Genomic DNA, 18,687 nt, shown 5'->3' on the forward strand with positions numbered 1-18,687 from the left:
CTATGAGGACAGCTCTGCCCTCGGCACTTGGCCTAGCCCAGCCCTCTGGAGGTAATGAGGTGAAGTAGCCTTTCCTCTTAGGGTGGTCATGGAAAGCAAGGCCATAGCCAAAATCAAGGCCCTTCTCGATGAGAACAAGCCAGCCTCTTGAGGAGGAGAAAGAGCCTTCTCTGCTCTAGGGAGAGTTCTGGGCTAGGAGTCCTTGGCAGGAGTGCATACCCACCCCACCCCACCCCCCTTCCCCTAGCTCAAGGGCCAGTTGCTAACTTCAGCCCCCAAATGAGAACACTTTATCCATCACATTTCAAATAAATTATAAATACATACACAGAATCCAAACAAAGTTCCAGTAGAAGCTGCTCACAGCCCCTCACAGGGGCCAGCTTAAAGAAAAATGGTCACCTCTTTGTTCTCTGTGTCTCTGGAGCTATAGGCAAAACTGTTCCCCCTCTTGCTTGAGTAACCATGGGGACAGTTCAGGACAGAGAGAGGTTCAGACTTAGAAACACTCTCATCCCCATCTCCTCTCTTCCCTCCTCAAATCCCTTCCCCAAAATCCAAAAACAAAACAAAACAAAAAACCTAATTCTTTCACTGAAGGGTTCTGGAGCATTTGAGGAGATAAATCTCACACTCCCCCTGTCAAGTGGGGAAACTCTGACCCAAAGAAGAAATGATTGGCCCAAAGTCAAAGATCCTGTCTTCTGGGTACTCCAGTAATGTGTGCATTACTATGGATGGTGTTTAGGGAGGTGAGAAGGTTGGAGGGGTTGTCTCAGACCGGAGGAGAAATTGGCACAGGGCACATTCACCTTTGGGATGATAAGTGGGCTAATTGGCACTGGATTGGAAAATGGCTGGATTCTTCCTTCTCCATCCTTCTCTGAGCAGCCCTATGGCCAAGGTCAGACTAAAGTGCTTTGAGCTGGGTAGGAGATGAATGGCCCTTTTCCAGTCAGCACTGACTCTTAGGCCCTGGGGTCCAGAGAGGGACTGAAGGAGGTGTCAGAAAGAGGAGACATATCAAAGACAAATATGGAACTGGGTCCCAAAGTGAAGAAGCACCAATAGCATTGGCCTGCCCTGGACTGGGGTTCGGGTGGGGAGGGATAGAGCCTGGGAGAAATGAGGAAGCAGGGGAGGAACCGAGGGCAAACCGAGAGGGCATGTCCTTTTGTAAAGGTGAGGCATGGAAGTATGAAACAGAGGCCAGAGAAGGAGTTGTGGGTTGGGGGGAAACGAGGAAGAAATGGGCCCATCCATCCATGTCCTGGGGCTCTGGGGCAACTTAGCCTCATGATGGTCCTTTGGGCCCTTCCAAAGTCCCTATCTGGACCCACAGGAATGAAAGGAAGGCCTGGACAGACATGGAAAAGGATCTGAATGCCTCAAACCCAAGAGGCTGGGGAAGGGAGATGGACAGAGAGGTTGGAGGTGGGGAGGGCTGAAATGGAGATGCTCCTAGACCACTCATCTTGTGTCCCATACGTGAGACTAAGCACAAGAAGGAGGGCAGGGAGGAAGGTCGGGAGTTTCTAGGGCAAGTACGAGTGTAGTGTTGGTAGAAAGTGCCCCAGCCTGGAGCGGTGGGAGGACTGAAGGAACAGAAGAAATGCTTCCCCAGCAAGTTTCCTGGCTTCAGGGTCTTGAAGTTGCAACCCAGTTGCAATATATCTGCTCCCCACTGAGTCCAGGCCACATCAGGACCCTCTACAGAGCTGTTTTCTAGGCTAGTTGGCCTCCTGGGTTCCCACATGGTAGGCTGTGTGGCTGAGCAGAGGCCAGAGGGAAAAGTGGGAGAGCGCGGGCTGACTGGAGATGGGGGCAGACACAGGCTTAGATGACAGCCATTGAAGAGGGGTCACTGAACCGCTGGTGGGTCCTTCATACAAGGGACCAGGAAGAAGGCTGCCAGCCAATTTCCCCTCCCCCCACTTTTATTGAAGCCGACACGTTGATAGAAGTGGCTGCTAGGAACGAGTCTCAGGACTCTGGTCTCCTGCCCCCTGCAGTAGAGGCTCATTCTCAGAGGCTATAAGGGTATAAGTAAGACCCCAAGTAAGATGCTGGGGGTCCAGGCAGTAGACAAGAAGCCGTGAGCTCCTGCCATCCGAGGCTCCAGCCAGAGGAGGGCTAGGAAGCCACTGGGAGGGCTGCCCGGGTTTCTGACAGCTGATGCCTGCCCATCCATCAGCGACGACGTCTCAAAGCTCAAAGCCCAGAATGACAGGGGAGGGGAGTTGGAGAAGGAAGAAGAGGGAGGTCCTGGAAGCTGGAGGTGGTTGAAGAGGTGCTGTCCTGTTCGGGAGTAGCCAGGTGGGGGCTGCTTACTGCTTCTCCACTGCTCCCTGCTCAGCAGCACTCTCCAGGCTGGGGCCCTGGCCCTGGTCCTGGCCCTGCCCGTGCCACGGGGTCTCCTTGAACACAAACCAACAGTTCCCGGCCCACAGGAAGAAGTTGATAAAGCCGAAGAGCTGCAAAGACATCAGGGAAGTTTGTGAGAACAATAAGGAGGGCATTGTGGGAACTGGGGTGGGGGGGGGGGGGGGAGTCCCTGTGGTGGGTGGGGGAAGAGGCTGAAGGCTGGGAAGACTAAAATACAGAGAACTGGATGTAGAGGCAGGGTTCAATGCCGATACCCACCACGGGTTCTCTGATGAAAGTCTCTAACTGTCCACAGCACGCACCTGAGTTGTAGCTTGATCGCTAGGAGAATCTGGCCCCTGGAGTGAAGCAACATGCAAAGCATAGCAAGGAGCAAGGGCTCTAGTGCGCTCTCCACAGCACTGTTCTGAGTGCCTTTTTTCAAGGGTGGGTGTGACCAGAGCTGTCCAAGGTGCTCCTTTCCTGGGCCAGGGACCCAGCCAGGGCTATATTCAAATATTTATTCAAAAATACTTAAGGGGCACCTGGGTGGCTCAGTCAGTTTAAGCGTCTACCTTCGGCTCAGGTCATGATCCCGGCATCCTGGGATCAAGCCCCATATCGGGCTCCCTGCTCAGTAGGGAGCCTGCTTCTCCCTCTCCTGCTCCCCCTACTTGGGCACTCGCGCACTCTCTCTCTTTCTCTCTGTCAAATAAATAAATAAAATCTTTTAAAAAGATACTTAAAAACCTATCAGCAGGAAGTATTTTGGGGGGGACTGTACTGATGTCTGCAATTGACTTCGAAATGCATGAAAAATAAGATGGTTTGATGGATGAAGAGGGGCAGACAGATATGTGATAAAGCATGTCTAGGAAAATGTTAATGGTACAGTTTAGGCGACGAGTGTGTGGGTGTTCATTGTAAAATTCTTACAACTTTACTGTATGTGTGAAAATTTTTACAATAAAATGTTGGGGGCTAAAACCTATCAGCAGGGTTCTAACAAGGTCTAGAAGGTTCCCTGGTGTGCCAGCGATGAAACCCCTTCAGTTGCTGGGCCTTGGGGAGTTCTAAGCCATTTTCAGGACAAGGCTAAGGTGACGGGGGCATTTGAAAAGCTTGAAGCCTCAGCTATGTGCCAACTGATATGGAAAGATTTCCACATTCTAACAACCGGATGGCCAAACCTCTGTGTACCAGCTGGGCCCACCCTTGCCCAAAGCCCCTTTCCAGTTTAGAGGCCCGGGTGACAATGAAGCCCTTCTCTTTCACTCTGGGTCTGCTCCCAGTCTTAAGCCCAGCCACACAGCCTGCGCGCCCCTTCACGTGCTCGCACACACATTGTCAAGAGGCAGGAGGAGTGGGAGGCAGTCACGGAGAGCATGCCTGGAGGTGGGGAGAAGGGAGATGGGAGGGCAGAGTACAGGAGGAAAGAACAGGAGGCTAGTGGCTGTTGGGTTCCCCCCCAAAACCAACATGTCTTCTCGGGGTCATCCAGGGGCCAGCAGCCACCCGTAGGTGCTGGGGTCACCGGCTCCAGTTGCAGGGGATACGGGCTGGAGAGACACCCTCTCTGTCCCTCTCAGAACCTGCCAGCTGGGACCGGCCTCCCCCAGACACCAGCAGCGGCCGCAGGTCTCACCACAGAGATGTTGGCCAGTCCCATAGAGGGCGTGGCCCCAGCACTGCACACCGCTTCCTCTCCGTGGCACACTGACATGGCTGCCGTCAGGCTGGATGGCCGTGTGGCCCCCTTGATGTCCGTCAAGCCCTTGCCCCAGGCGGCTGCAGCTACCAGCCAGAAGAAGGTGAAGGAGACAGTCACACAGAAGTCCTGGGAGGAGCAGAGGGACAGGAAATGCACTCAGAAAGGCCCCCCTGATGGCCTACTTCTCTTCCTCTGGCCATAATGCCCTGGGATCCTGCGGTCCCAGGACAGCTCCCTCTTGCCGTCCTACCCAACACCTGGAGCCTCAGGGAGCCCAGGTCATCTTAAGGAATCTGTTCACTGCCACTAAAGGAACGCTGCCACTCAGGGCTACCTCTGCCCAGGCCCTCAGAATGGAGGTCAAGCAACGAGGTATCAAGGTACCTGCTGGTCACTGTCACCCCCAAACCCAGGTGGCCTAAACTCCCCACTCTCGCCTTCAAGCCTTTCCTTTGATCACCATTGCTCAGCGACCCCTGGAGGCAGACTGCAGGAGACAAACGGGGTCCTCAAGGGCACCCCTTCTACCTTGCACGCCTGGGATACGGAGACGGGAGAGGGAGAAGAAGATTAATGATAGCTAACACTTACCGGAGCGAACTATATACCAGATATCTTACGTGTATTTTCACTCATCTCCCCCGAACACTATGAGATAGGTATTATTTTATCCCCCTGTATATTGAGGAACCTGGGGTTTAGAGGGGATAAGTGACTTGTCCAAGAGCACACAGCTATAAAGGACTGCCCTGGAATCTGAACCCAGGCAGTCTGGCTCCGGAGCCCACTTCTTGGTGCTGTTACGCCCTCTCTGAGCACAGCGAGCGATGGGGGATTGCTAGAGGCAGAGTCCTCGGAGCTGTGGGAACCACCGAACCTGAAGGGGATGGACAGCAAAGAGCTGGCAGGGAGACTCAGGAGTTCTCTCTGAGCACAGCGAGCGATGGGGGACTGCTAGAGGCAGAGTCCTCGGAGCTGTGGGAACCACAGAACCTGAAGGGGATGGACAGCAAAGAGCTGGCAGGGAGACTCGGGAGTTTCCACATCGGGGTGTCCTCCCCCCTCAATGTGACATCAGTCCCAGGAGGCACACCTCCTCAGTTTCTCCACCCCATCCCTCCTGGCCAGTGCCCACTCACCGCCAGCGGGAAGCGCTTGTTCTCTGTGTAGAGGTTGTGGAAACGCAGGTAAAGGACCAGCGCAGCCATGGTGTAGAAGAAGGAGAAGATGCCCAGGGTCACAAAGAACTCGGCGGGAGCAGAGAAATCCCCCATCAGGTGCATGGTCTTGGAGGTGGAGTCCTCATCGCAAAGGGGCATCTCATACTGGACCCGGTTCAACCTGTGGGTGGCAGGGGGGTGTCATCCTGAGCTCGAGGCAATACCCTCCCTGTGGAGGCAGGGGACTGTCCCTGCGCTGGGAATAGTCCTGCGCTACTTCTCACCCTGGGACTCTTACAGAGCCAAGAAAGGGGACATGGGGGGAGGAATGTTTCTGGAGGCAACCCTGCAGTCAAGACAGAAACACCCCCAGAAATCTGGTCCAACTCTACCTCCCATTCAGCCGCTACCCCACCCTCATCTACCTTGCCCAGATACGGTGACCATGTATTTCCAAGTATCTCTAGGGCCCTTTAGGTCACAACCACAATATACATAGTGCATCTATTTCTGGTAGCCAAACCACCAGGGAGATCAGCTTCATTTTGCCCCCCAGAGAGCACAGGCCCACAGTGGCCAGGTTAAGGTTGGACTTTCCCATTCTCAGGCCTTATTTAGCACCCCTTCCCCATGAGACTATATGGGACAAAATAAGGACAGAAAACAAAACAAAACAAAACAAAACCCTGTTATATACAAGAGATAGTTAACCTAACTTGGCCGTTGGTACTAAAAATTTCTGAAAAGGCGAGCCCTGTCCCCAGCTCTCTTCTGAGCAGTTGGGACTCCCCTCCCTAGGCTCCCAAATAGCCAGGAAAGAGTATTCTTTTCTACCTCCTGGTCAAGGTATATCTCCTTGTATTCTAGTGTACCAGGTGAGGTACCCCACATCAACTCTTTAGGATCTAAGTACTAACAAGCTCCCTAACCTTCAAGGCAGGGAGAAGGTCGCTGAAGGTCAGAGAGACCTGTCCAACTAGCCTCCATCCCAAACTGCATGGGTTCTTTCTGTAGGAACTTTGTTACCTGCTATTGGTTATCTATGGACTGGAACATTATTATAACAATGACCTATCTGAGTTTCCCTGACATTTTTCTATGGTTAGTGTGTCTGAAATTCCTAAAGGGCAGGAAGGACCGAAGTCTTGTAGTTCTATTTGAACCCAAGTGGCACTAAACAAAAGGTCTTTAGGCTTCTGGAGGAGGAAGAGTCCAAGCAGTCCTGCCAAACCAGCAAGAGAGGCTGTGTGGGGTCAGAATCAATTCCTGCTCACCTGAAGGGATAGCCGAACAAAACAATGATGGAGCTCACATCCTTGGCTTCGTTGTTGCAGCGAACTGTTGCCCCTGTCTCTCCACTGTAGGAGCCGCAGGACCCGAAGGCGAAAATAGCAAAGAGCTGAGGGAGAGGGAAGCCCTTTGAGAGTCAGAAGGCCTCAACTGGCCAAGGTATATCCCCTCAGAACCACCTTCTGACTCTCAGCAGGTGCAGTTATGGGGGTGGCGGAGGATTTCCTTTAATCAAGTCCCTCCTGGGCAGGGACTCATGGCTTCCCTTGGCCTTCCCGGCTCAGGATGCTGTGTTCACTGCACCCGAGTGCCAGACCAAATAGCCAAATGAATGAGGTTGAGTTGGAGTGGTGTCTGCTCCAAACCCCTCCTTGTATAGATGAGAAAACTGAGACTCAGAGAGCAGAGCAATTTACTAGAGTGCACCCAGCTAATGAGTGACCCGGACCAGGGCTAGAACTCAGATTTCCAAACTCCTAACCCAGGTCTGTTTTTACTCCATAACGCTACCAAGCATTAGCAAAATCACGTGCACACAACTCTATTCTAAACTCTGGGTGCAAGCCTGGGACGTAGATGAGCTGTCTTCTAGGTGCTTAATGTCCAAGACACCAAGACACGGAGAAACACACAGAAAACAATCATTAACAGAGTAAGCTCTGTGCTTACTAAGAATGATTCCATCATGTACAAGCGTGTCTGGAGGGAGACGTACGGAGAGCAAATGGATAGTTTCCACATCTTCCCATTGGATGTGACAGGTAGCCTCCTTAAGATGATGATGAACACAAAGCAGTTCAGGCTTTTGGAAACATCTAGCATAAAGCTGGACCTGAATTTCCTCCCCAAGGGAAAGGCACCCTAGAAATAGATACCTCTGTGCCAACTGGGATCAGGCATGTGTTGGAATTCCTTCCATTTCTCCTTTGGAGCTGTCATTGAATCTTGTTCCCTTGTCGCTACCTTCCAGTGGCTTCCTGCCTCACTGGAGGTATAGCTAGAAGGGACAACTTCTGCCAAGCCTTCAGAGGGGCCAGGCGGGGAGCTGTCCCTCGCTCTGCCAGCCTAACTCCTCCTCCCTCAAAGGTCCTCTTCCTTGCAGCGACAGTCCTGGCTCAAGCCCAGAGAAAAGTAGCTTCCACTTGCCTTATCAGCCTCCACTCTTTCCCCAGTGGTGTTTCCCTTTGTAATCTGTTGGTGCTGCCATCGCTGTGTTAAGAACCAGAGGCATTTCAGATCACTTGAATTGTTTTCCTCTTCACCTTTCATCACATTTTACTAAACCTCCTGTCTTAAGTGAAACGAAATGTCCTCAACCTACGGTTTTAGCATTTCTTTCTGGGGAAACACACTGGTTAGAAAAGGAGGTGAGAAGCTGGAATCTCCGATCCTCCCACCTCATCTGTTCAGGCCCCATTTCCTGCGCACTTACCTTGTACACACTTGTACATGATGGAATCATTCTTAGTAAGCACAGAGCTTACTCTGTTAATGACTGTTTTCTGTGTGTTTCTCCATGTCTTGGTGTCTTGGACATTAAGCACCTAGAAGACAGCTCATCTACGTCCCAGGCTTGCACCCAGAGTTTAGAATAGAGTTGTGTGCATGTGATTTTGCTAATGCTTGGTAGCGTTATGGAGTAAAAACAGACCTGGGTTAGGAGTTTGGAAATCTGGGTTCTAGCCCTGGTCCGGGTCACTCATTAGCTGGGTGCACTCTAGTAAATTGCTCTGCTCTCTGAGTCTCAGTTTTCTCATCTGTACAAGGAGGGGTTTGGAGCAGGCAATCGAGAGGCCTTGCTCTCACTGGATGAGGGTAATGCAATCAGTGTGCTCTTGGCTGGGCTGACTAGCAGCTGTGCTCTGCCCCTGGGTCGTGCCCGGTGCCCCTGCCCCGCCTTGCATCGCCTGGCCTGGCAGATCTTCTCCATGCTGGAGCCGCTGACCCCTCTCTAAAGGTCATAATGGGCACCTCTCTGTTTCCAGGAGGTTTGGTTCAGACAAATGAGAATGGTCTCCATTTTTAAAACACATCCAGTAGGGGCACCTGGGTGGCTCAGTCGTTAAGCATCTGCCTTCGGCTCAGGTCATGATCCCAGGGTCCTGGGATCGAGCCCCGCATCCGGCTCCCTGCTCCAAGGGAAGCCTGCTTCTCCCTCGCCCTCTCCCCCTGCTTGTGTTCCTGCTCTCCCCCTGCTTGTGTTCCTGCTTTCCCCCTGCTTGTGTTCCTGCTTTCCCCCTGCTTGTGTTCCTGCTCTCGCTATCTCTGTCTCTGTTAAATAAATAAAATCTTTAAAAAAAAAAAACACACATCCAGGAAAGGAGAGAGCATAACTCTCCCCAATGCCTGAATAACCTCCTCATCTGGCTTAATTTACAGAGGCTGAAGTGTAGAGCCCTGTTTGCTCATGTTGACCGAGCTGAAGAGAAGTTCCCCAAAGCCTCTGCATCATTACCCTTTATATACTCCAAGCGTCCTCACTGGCATAACAATGGTGCTTCTCCAGCTCTTCTTCATGGGAACTCTTGAATTTTTGTCAGCTCTGTGAGCCTCTTACAGGTTTCTTTATTCCTCCTAGCTTCTGGCCCATTAGGGTGTCACATTCTAGGAAGGGCAGCACAGTTGGATATATTTTTACCCATTGGCAGGTAGCTCTATATAGGTCCCCTAAGAAAATAGGTATTCCTGGGGCGCCTGGGTGGCTCAGTCGTTAAGCGTCTGCCTTCAGCTCAGGTCATGATCCCAGGGTCCTGGGATCGAGCCCCGCATCGGGCTCCCTGCTCGGCGGGAAGCCTGCTTCTCCCTCTCCCACTCCCCCTGCTTGTGTTCTCTCTCTCGCTGTGTCTCTCTCTGTCAAATAAATAAATAAAATCTTTAAAAAAAAAAAAAAAAGAAAATAGGTATTCCTAACTTGGGGCAATGAATGGTCAGTTGTGGGGCCTTCTCTTCACCAGCACTTCCCTGACAGGCATATCTACAGAAAGATGACACTTACTGAGCATCTACTGTGTACGAGGCACGGTTCTAAGCACTATCATTTAGTAGCGAACAGAAGAGAAAAATCTCCGTCTTCATGGAACTCGTACTCTAGAGCTGCATTATCCACCATGGTAGCCACCAGCCAAGTGTGGCTATTTACATTCAAATTCATTCAAATTAAATAAAATTAAAAATTCAGTTGCTCAGTCACACGAGCCACATTTCAAGTGCCATATGTGACTAGCAGGTACCCTATTGGACAACACAGATCACAGAACTTTCCCATCACTGTCCGAAGTTCTGCTATGGCTACATGATAAACTTGAAGTTCTGAAAATCCTGAACCCTGCTCTATGATTCCTCAGAGAGTGAAATATACCACGAATAGCTTTAGTCCTAGCTGTATCCTCTTCTCTTCTGAGTCTTTGAAAGTCAGGAATCCCGAAGCACCTTACACAGCTCTTTGTCAATCAGAATATATAATTAAATCTGAACATCACACAGTCATCTGATGTCAGAAAACATAAAGTTTGCTAGGTAAGTGGACGAAGGGAAAAATCTGAGGGGAACCTCACAGGTTCACAGGACAGCAGAGCAAAAAAGATCTCAGACAGGGATGCCTGGGTGGCTCAGTTGGTTAAGTAGCTGCCTTCGGCTCGGGTCATAATCCCAGGGTCCTGGGACTGAGCCCCACATCGGCTCCCTGCTCAGCGGGGAGCCTGCTTCTCCCTCTGCCGGCTTCTCCCCCTGCTTGTGCTCTCTCGCTCTCTCTGACCAATAAAGAAATACAATCTTACGCGCACCTGGCTGGCTCAGTCATTAAGCGTCTGTCTTCGGCTCGGGTCGTGGTCCCAGTGTCCTGGGATCGAGCCCTGCATAGGGCTCCCTGCTCGGCGGGGAGCCTGCTTCTCCCTCTCCCACTCCCCCTGCTTGTGTTCCTTCTCTCACTGTCTCTCTGTCAAATAAATAAATAAAATCTTAAAAAAAAAAAGAAAGATCTCAGAGATTATTAAGCCCAATGGTCTCATTTCACAGAGGTGGAAACTAAAGTCCCAAAAGATCAAGTGACTCTCCCAAAGTCATATTTAGCTATCATGAGAGCCAGCCTTGGAATTCACATCTCCTGATTCCCTGTCCAGTGCTCTTTCTACTTCATTCATTCATTAATCAACAAACAGTTATTGACCATCCCCTATGTGCCAAGTGCTGGTGACACAAAGATGAATAAGACCTGGTACCTTCTCTTTCGAGTTTACGTCAAGGAAAAAAGTGTCATGCTCAAACAAACAAGCAAAATAAAATTCTGCATCACAAAGTTATTAAGGCTAAAAAAAAGAGAGAGAGCTCTCTCCTATGTTCAGTGAAGATTGTAAGGAGGCAGGGAGTAGCTCTGCACCTGGGATGCAGGAGCAGAGGAAGACACCCTGACCCCACCCCTTCCACCTTTCCGCATCAGATTTGTCTTCTTCCCTAAATGTGCCAGGTGACTGAGGCACAGAGAAGAGCAGGAAAGAACTGAAACCATCCATGTCACCAAACACAAGGGTCTGAGTTGGGCAAACTGCTCAAAAAGAACAGGAGCCAAGGAGAGATGGAGTCCCTGAGACAGTGGAGGGGAGGGATGCGGATCTCTGAAGTTCTGATGCCAACCAGCCTTCCTCCTCTTGGCCCTGTATTGCTGGGGACAGCGATGGTCATACACTGCTCTCCATGCCCTCCTCCTCCTGTCTCTGCTTCTCTTTGGGAAGGGTGTCAGAATAACCTCACCAGTTTGGTGCCGACTTGCTTGATGGTGATGATCCTTTGACATCACTCCCATCCCCAGTTAGTGCGGGACACAAGGAAGACAAGGTTTCCCCCTACTCTTACCCCGACAGTCATCTCATTGGTTTTATGGACTCTGATGGTATTCTTTCGCATTCCCCCACACCAACTGAAATAGCTTATTTTCATTACAGAGACCCCAGAGCCAAGTAAGTGGCTTTGGCAACTCAAAGGTAAATTACTGATCAGGGGTACACCCAGTTAATGATAATATGACTTACTATGGGAATAGTGACTGAGTAATCCAGGAGATTCCTTTGTGCCTTACCCTCAAAGCGAGGATTTGGCAGTGACATTTGAGTAACCTAACTAAAGGACAAGTCTAGCTGACAGTCTGCATAAAGAAGAAATTTAGGGGAAAGGGGAGGTTTAGGAACAGGAGAAAGGAGAACCAACAGTCATTGAATATCTCCTGGACTGCTTGGACTGAATGCTTCGATGCTTTACAAAAATCACCTCCTATATCCTCCCAGTGAACCCATGAGATAGATCTCACCCTCATTTACATATACGAAACCAAGGCCCACAAAGATTTTTTTACTTACCCTAGGTACCCTAGACTCTATGGCTAGAAAATAGAGGAGACTCAATTTAAACCAAAGCCCCTCAACCTCAAAATCTGCTTTTTTTCTTTTTTTAGGAAATCATTCTTTAATAATTGATCTATACCCATGTTATTTTGCTAGCTTTGTGAGGACTTGGTGAGGACTTGGTCCAGAATTGGAATTGAGGTGAGATTAATTTCTGAATTTTAAAAAAAGACACTCTAAGCCAAGCCCCTAACTAATAAAAGCCTAATATTGCTTTCTTCTTTTCAGGATTCCAGCAAAATTGCTTTTGGATAACAATGACAACAAAAGTTTTCAAGCATCATTACGATAAATGCAAGATCTGTGTTTTCTTTTTTTCCTTTTCCAGCCCAGGAGCATTTGATCCCCCCAAGCAGGAAATGAGTGAAAATCCCAAATGACATTTTCTCTGTCATTTCTGGTGCTGGTTCCTGTGCACCTTTACATGAGCTCATCCTGCAGAGACTCAGGGCAAGTGAAACTCACGCTAGGCTGCCAGGATGGCAGTGAAAGCAAATCATGTCTCCCTTTGATGCTGCCCTTCGCATGAAGGCTGAGTTCAGAGTCTAGCCCTGGGCCCCCGGATTTAGCACTATGAGAGAAAGGCATCACCCCCTCTCTAAGAAGTTGAGGATCATAAAAGTCAAATGGGTCTTAACTCTTAGGGATCAGTGCTGACCCTGAGAGGAGACAGGATCATTTTCCTAGGCATTGTTTTGTGCAGCCTTTATAGAAATGTGGTATTGGGGGCGGGGGCGGGGGCGGGCATTGAGAAAAGGATAGAAGGATTGAAGAGGGAAGCTTTTCAGAATCCCCCCACGAAGGATGATTCCATGGTCTAATAACCTCATTGTTTTCCTTATCCCTTGACAGTCTTTCTCAAATTTCCCTTAGATCCATTTGTCTAGTTTAATGATAAAATTATACTCTTACCTTTCAGGTTCTGCTCCTCATAATGGCTCCCTAGTTGTGGATGGCAGTCACATGGAGCCTTAATATCATTCTTACATGGCCACCACTGGTACTCAAGTGGTGGGTCAGAACAGGGAAGTGGGGGGGGGAGGTGAAATTGCTCAGTCAGCAGTCCATCCAACTGCTCTTGAGGCAGTAGGGAGAGTGGAAAGTCCCCACCAGGTCCCAGAGTTTGCACTTGGGAGCTCCTTGCCTGGCCTATAGCCCCAGTCAAGGTCTCAGATATCTGGAGATAACCCCAAATGCACTATTGCCCCTGAATTCCAGATCTGATGATTCCCATCCAAACGATGATTCAGGAATCAGTGACACAGTGCTCACTCTTGTCTCCTATGATTTAAAAGTCCTTTAGAACTCAATCCTCCTCAGTCTTAATGGTAACTTATTCCTTAGCTGAATTCTGGGCTGAAAGCACATTAATTTATTCACACACCATTTGGTGTGTGGATTGTCTAACTTAAATCTCCTCTGTTATAGTGTACTAAATGCTCCCAACAAGTTTTCATGATTTGAAAGAGTGACTGCACCTGTCCACATTCCTAACTTACACTCAGGAGGCCTTGGGCACTGGTAAGGACAGAGAATATACCAATATCTCAAAGTACCAATGAGGTAATGAGATGTATTTCTCCTAGACTATTACAGAGGAAACTGAGGCTATGAGCAAGTGATTTCTTCAAGGTCACGGGGTGAGTCTAATGAAGGGCAATATTCTGGCATACCAACCCGTTGAGAGCAGAAGGGGACCCTGGGAATGGTGTGATCAACAGTTAACTAATGTTGGAAGCTGAGGTCCAAAGAAGTGACTTGCCCAAGGTCACAAAGCTGGAAAAGGCAGGTCCACGTCTGAAACCCAGAGCCCCAGCTTCCCTACTCAGTGTTTTATCTTATTCTACAAGCCACATTTTGGCCACAGTGTGATTTTTATTGTCTTAATATTTTTTCTTTTATTTAATCCTAGAGTCATAGACTTCATTCATTCATTCATTCATTCATTCATTCACCCTTTCACTCAGTCACAGGAACCCAGATTACTCTAGTGACCTCAATAGGACAACTGCCAGCCAGGACCCTGTCCCTGGAGCCCACCTTCAAGATCTAGTGACGGTGCGTTGGGGGGCAGGATGGTTTCCATCGCCCGCCTCCTTCCCTCCTCTGCCCTCCGTGGCTTTCCTCGTCCTCCTTGTCCTCCTCCCCCCTCCCGCCACCGAGGAGTGGTATGTGCAGGATCAGAGTTCTGGAAAGGTTACACCCGGGTCCTCTCGCCCGGGTGAAATGTGAGCGCCCTGGGCAAGGGCTCCTTGCACATAGAAGGACCGAATCCCGGACTCCGCATGCCTTGCTCCTCGCCCTCCTGCCACCAAGTGCTGGAGAAGCAGCCCCAGCCCGCCCCTCCCCCGCCCACCTGTCGCCGCCCCCCACCCTGCCGTCACGGCCGGCCGCAGCACCTCCCCGCCCCCCACTCGGCCACATTGCTTCGGGTCAGCGTCACAGCCCAGGCTCCCGAAATAGCCCGCGGCTAGAGCATCGACTCACCCACTGGAGAACTTTGATGAAGCCCAGCGGCTCCTCCAGGCGCCGCCAGCGCAACCCCACCAGCAGGCGGTCCACCTGCGGAGACAGGGCCGGCGAGCGGTCAGGGCGGCGGGGGACCCGGGAAAGCGCTGGTCCTCCTCCCACTCACAGTCGGGAGAGGGGGCGGAATAAGGGTCCGGCCTGACACCCAGGTGCAGAAGGGGTGGTAAGACAACCCCAGGGGCGCGCGGGGAATACCTGCGGGCGCGGCGACTTGTCCGCCGCGTGACTCGAGCCCTCCGTCGAAGACATGCTGGCACAGCGGGGCCGGGGCGTAGCGCCGGGGCTCGGCTCCCTGGCCGGGAGGCTGCGGCAGGCACCGCGGGGGGGCTGGGGGCTGCTGACCGGCGGTGGGGGCAGCGAGCGGTGCGGGAGCGCAGGCCGCCGTCGGCGGCGCGGGCTCCAGGCTGGCGGGGCGGGGGACGCGGGCGCTGCAGCGGGCGCTCGCCGGGGCCGGGACCGCCGCTCTGCCCCTCCGGCTGCAGAAAGCCCCCGAGGCCGATTCAAACTTCTGTCAAACTCGCGAGCGCACTTGGCAGCCGAGTCACGTGGCGTGCGCTCGCGAGCTGTCCTCCCGCCCCCTCTGCTCCGGGTCTGCCCGCAGGGCGCCTTAAAGGGACCTGGGGCCTCTGCGGGCGGTTCGGCCGCGAGGGGGCTCAAGTTCCTTGCCAGAAGCCTCCAGGGCCAGTCCCAAGCCCTACACCACAGCCGCTCCAACTCGCGGCCAAAGTCGGAACTAGCCTGGACGCACCGGTTCCTAGTTCATCTGTCCCTATTTGCCTGGATTTGGAGCCGCTCTGCGCCGTTTTTCTCTCCTCCCACACCAGGATACCCAGAACCTACAGGATTTTCATAAAGCATGATCAGTGTTGATATAAGATTCTAAACCGTACGGTGAACAAACGGCTTGCTTTCAAAAATCTCCGAGAGCCACTACAGCGGGGAAGGGCAATGGAACAGAAATTGATGACTTTTTATTCTGTCTGGTTAGGCGTCGGTTTAATTTTTTAAGAAAAGGCATTCGTAAGTTGGTGACAAAAGTTATTCATCTTTAGAAAGTATAAATTCATTCTCCTTTAAAATAGACATCACCATTTAAATGAGAGGGAAAACAGTCTTTGAGGAATAAGGGGCTTGGAGAATATTTGCATTGGAAAGTTGACATTGTTGCATTATGATTGACCTTAAATCGGTCCCTAATTTTCAAAAAAGTGTTTGGCAGGAGCCCTGAGTGAGCAGTCATGAATATTACCCATTCGGTTTACTGGGTTGTAGATAGTGAAAGGTTAAGTGATTTGTCCAAGGTCACTGAGTGAGCCAGGGGGCGGTGGCCAGCAGAAAACCCGCCTGTGCCTCCGAAGAATTGACTTGTAAATATGTATCCTCCGCGTCACAAAGTCATTATTGGAGGTCTCCTCCGGTACTTTCGAATGACTACTTTTTGAACAAACGTTTAGCTATTGTTAATACAATTTATTCCCCCATTGAGTAAGTGCCTTACCAAGGTTTCGGTAGGAGGGAGTGGCTGAACTTGAAGGAAACTTCTCCAGCATATTTCCATGCAAATCATATTTCCACGAAATAAGAAACAACAGAGTCCCCGATCCAATTTTTAACAAATTGTTCTGCAGTTTTAGGTTCCTTAACTGTAGAATAGGAATAATAATAACTGCCCTACTTACTGCATAAGGTCATCATGAGGATTAAGTGGTGTGATGTGTGTAAATGCCCACATGACACAAATATGAAATAATATTTATTACCAATGTTTACAACAAAACAATATGCATACGGAATATAACACAATCAGAAAATTCGGAATAATACAGCAAAAATCCCACACATCTACCAACTAGCCTTATTAAATTTAACAAAATAAAAATTGCATATAAAAACGAAGCCCTGTGTGTTCTGATATCATTCCCTCCCTCTCTCCTTCCTCCCCAGAAGTAACCACTATCCTATTCTGAATTTATCAGCTTCATACATATTTTAACACTTGTACTGTAGAATGACTATATCTGCAAACAATGCATTAAAATTCACTAGACTTACTATTGTTTCTCACATGATTTTAAACTTTATCTAAATATTGGGCTTTAGGTAACCTTCTTTAACTTGTGTTTTTTGTTTTTTTTTTAATACTTAATGGTGGGTTTATGAGAGTCATCTAGCCTGATGTATGTACCTTTAGTCCCTTCGTTTTAACTATACAGAATTCCACAACATACATATAACACTATATTATTCTCGTATTGATGGGCATTTAGGTTATTTCCAAATATTTACTTTTACAGTGTTGCATTGAATGTACACATACGTCCGTAGTCGCCACACAACACTGAATATCCAACTTTCTTTCTTTCTCTTTTTTTCCCTTAAACACAAACCCTGGCAAAAGACAAATTTTTAAGTCATGAACCATTGTATAAAATGAAACAAATGTTTAATAAACCATTCTCATTATTTTCTATTCCATTTCATTAAAAAAAAATCTGGCCATCCAGAGGCAATCTAGGTTTTGTCTAAATTTGCCTAAAATTTATACAATTTGGGGACCCCCTTTAGAAAAAGAATACAAAATTATGAATACAAAATTAGTAACAGGCCTTGGAAGAAGCTTTGCAAGTAAGGGAGCCTGAAGCTTAACCATCTTTAGTTTCTGGGTAAATACCCCTCTAAGGAGTCACACTACATTGCTTTAATGGTTCACTAATAATGGATCTCTACCAGCAGTTTGATAAACATCGCTCTATATCTAAAAGTGAGCCGGCTAGGTCATAAGATGTGAACATTTCAACTTTGAATTTTGATAAATGTCTATACCCATGTAACCACCACCACAATCCAGATATAGAATATTTCTATCATTCAAAGAGCTCCCTCTTGCCCTTTTGTAGTCAATCCCCCAGCAACTACTGATCTGCTCTCTGTCATTATAATTTACTTTTGCTTTTTTCTAGAATTGCAAATAAATGGAATTATGCACTATGTACTCTTTTGTGTCTGGCTTTTTTCACTCAGCCTAGTTTTTGAGATTCATCTATATTGTACTTATCAGTGATTTGCTCCTTTTTGTTGCTGAGTAGTATTCCATCATATTATGAAATATGATCCATCACCATTTATCTATTCAACTGCCAGAGTACATTTGGGTGTTCCTTTTCTTTTTCTTTTTTTGCTATTATGACTAGACCTGACACAAACATTCTTGTACAGATTTTTGAGTGACTATAAGTATTTATTTCTAGGGTAAATACCCAGAACTGAGATTTCTGGGTTATATGTAAATATGTGTGTTTAACTTTATACAAAAATACTAAACTGTTTTCAAGAGTAGCTGTTTCATTTTGCTTTCCTACCAACAATGTATTCCAGTTGCTTTACATCATCTCCAGCACTTGGTATTATTAGTTGTTTGGGTTTTTTTGTTTTGTTTTGGTTCGGTTTGTTTAGGTTGGTTTTGTAGGGGGAGGGTTCTTTGCTTGTTTGGTTTTTTAGCCATTCTGAAAGGTATGTAATGGTATCTCTTTGTGGTTTTAATTTGCATTTCCCTAACGGCTAATGATGTAGAGCATCTTTTAATGTGCTTATTTGCCATCTCTGTATCTTTAATGAAGTGTCTGTTCAAGTCTTTTGCCCATTTTTAAATTGGGTTGTTTCTTTTTTACAACTGAGTTTTGAGAACTCTTTATATATTCTGAATTTAAGTCTTTTGTTGAATATGTGATTTACAAATATTTTCTCCTAGTCTGTAGTTTGTCTTTTCATTCTTTTAATTGTCTTTTGCAGAGCAAAGTTGTACATTTTGGTGAAGTCTATCTCACTATTTTTTTAAATGGATCATGCTTTTGGCATCATGTCTAATCACTCTTTGCCTAACCTTAGATCACAAATATTTTCTCCTTTGTTTTATTCTAAATGTTTTATAGTTTTATTTTTGAGTTATTTTTTGTATAAGGTATGAGATTTAAGTTAGGGTTATTATTATTATTTTTTTGGATATAGATATCCAATTGTTCTAACACTAGTTTTTGAACACAGTATTCTTTTTCCATTTAATTGCTTTTGCACTTTTGTAAAAAAAAAAAATCAATTGGCCATATTTGTGTGAGTCTATTTCTGGACTTTCTATTTAATCTATGTGTCTGTACCTTTGCCAATACCACATTGGCTCAGATACTGTAGTTTTCTAGTAAATCCTAAAATAGGCTAAAATGATTCCTCCAACTTTGGTCTTCTT

The 18,687-nt window shown here is 48.3% G+C and overlaps 1 protein-coding gene across 1 annotated transcript; it reads right to left on the bottom strand.

Annotated features, from left to right (window-relative positions):
* Window positions 1-1,550: 1,550 nt before the first annotated feature.
* SYPL2 (synaptophysin like 2) lies at window positions 1,551-14,698 on the bottom strand. The gene is made up of 6 exons (XM_032415983.1): window positions 14,643-14,698; window positions 14,406-14,480; window positions 6,510-6,634; window positions 5,215-5,416; window positions 4,010-4,201; window positions 1,551-2,474 (listed from the first exon to the last, which is right to left on the bottom strand). Exons 1-6 carry the CDS (start codon window positions 14,694-14,696, stop codon window positions 2,328-2,330), a joined length of 795 nt encoding a protein of 264 aa, XP_032271874.1. The 5' UTR covers window positions 14,697-14,698; the 3' UTR covers window positions 1,551-2,327.
* Window positions 14,699-18,687: the final 3,989 nt, after the last annotated feature.

Source organism: Phoca vitulina, unplaced genomic scaffold (genome assembly GCF_004348235.1).
Source record: "Phoca vitulina isolate PV1807 unplaced genomic scaffold, GSC_HSeal_1.0 scaffold2, whole genome shotgun sequence".
In the NCBI taxonomy this organism is placed as follows: Eukaryota; Metazoa; Chordata; class Mammalia; order Carnivora; family Phocidae; genus Phoca; species Phoca vitulina.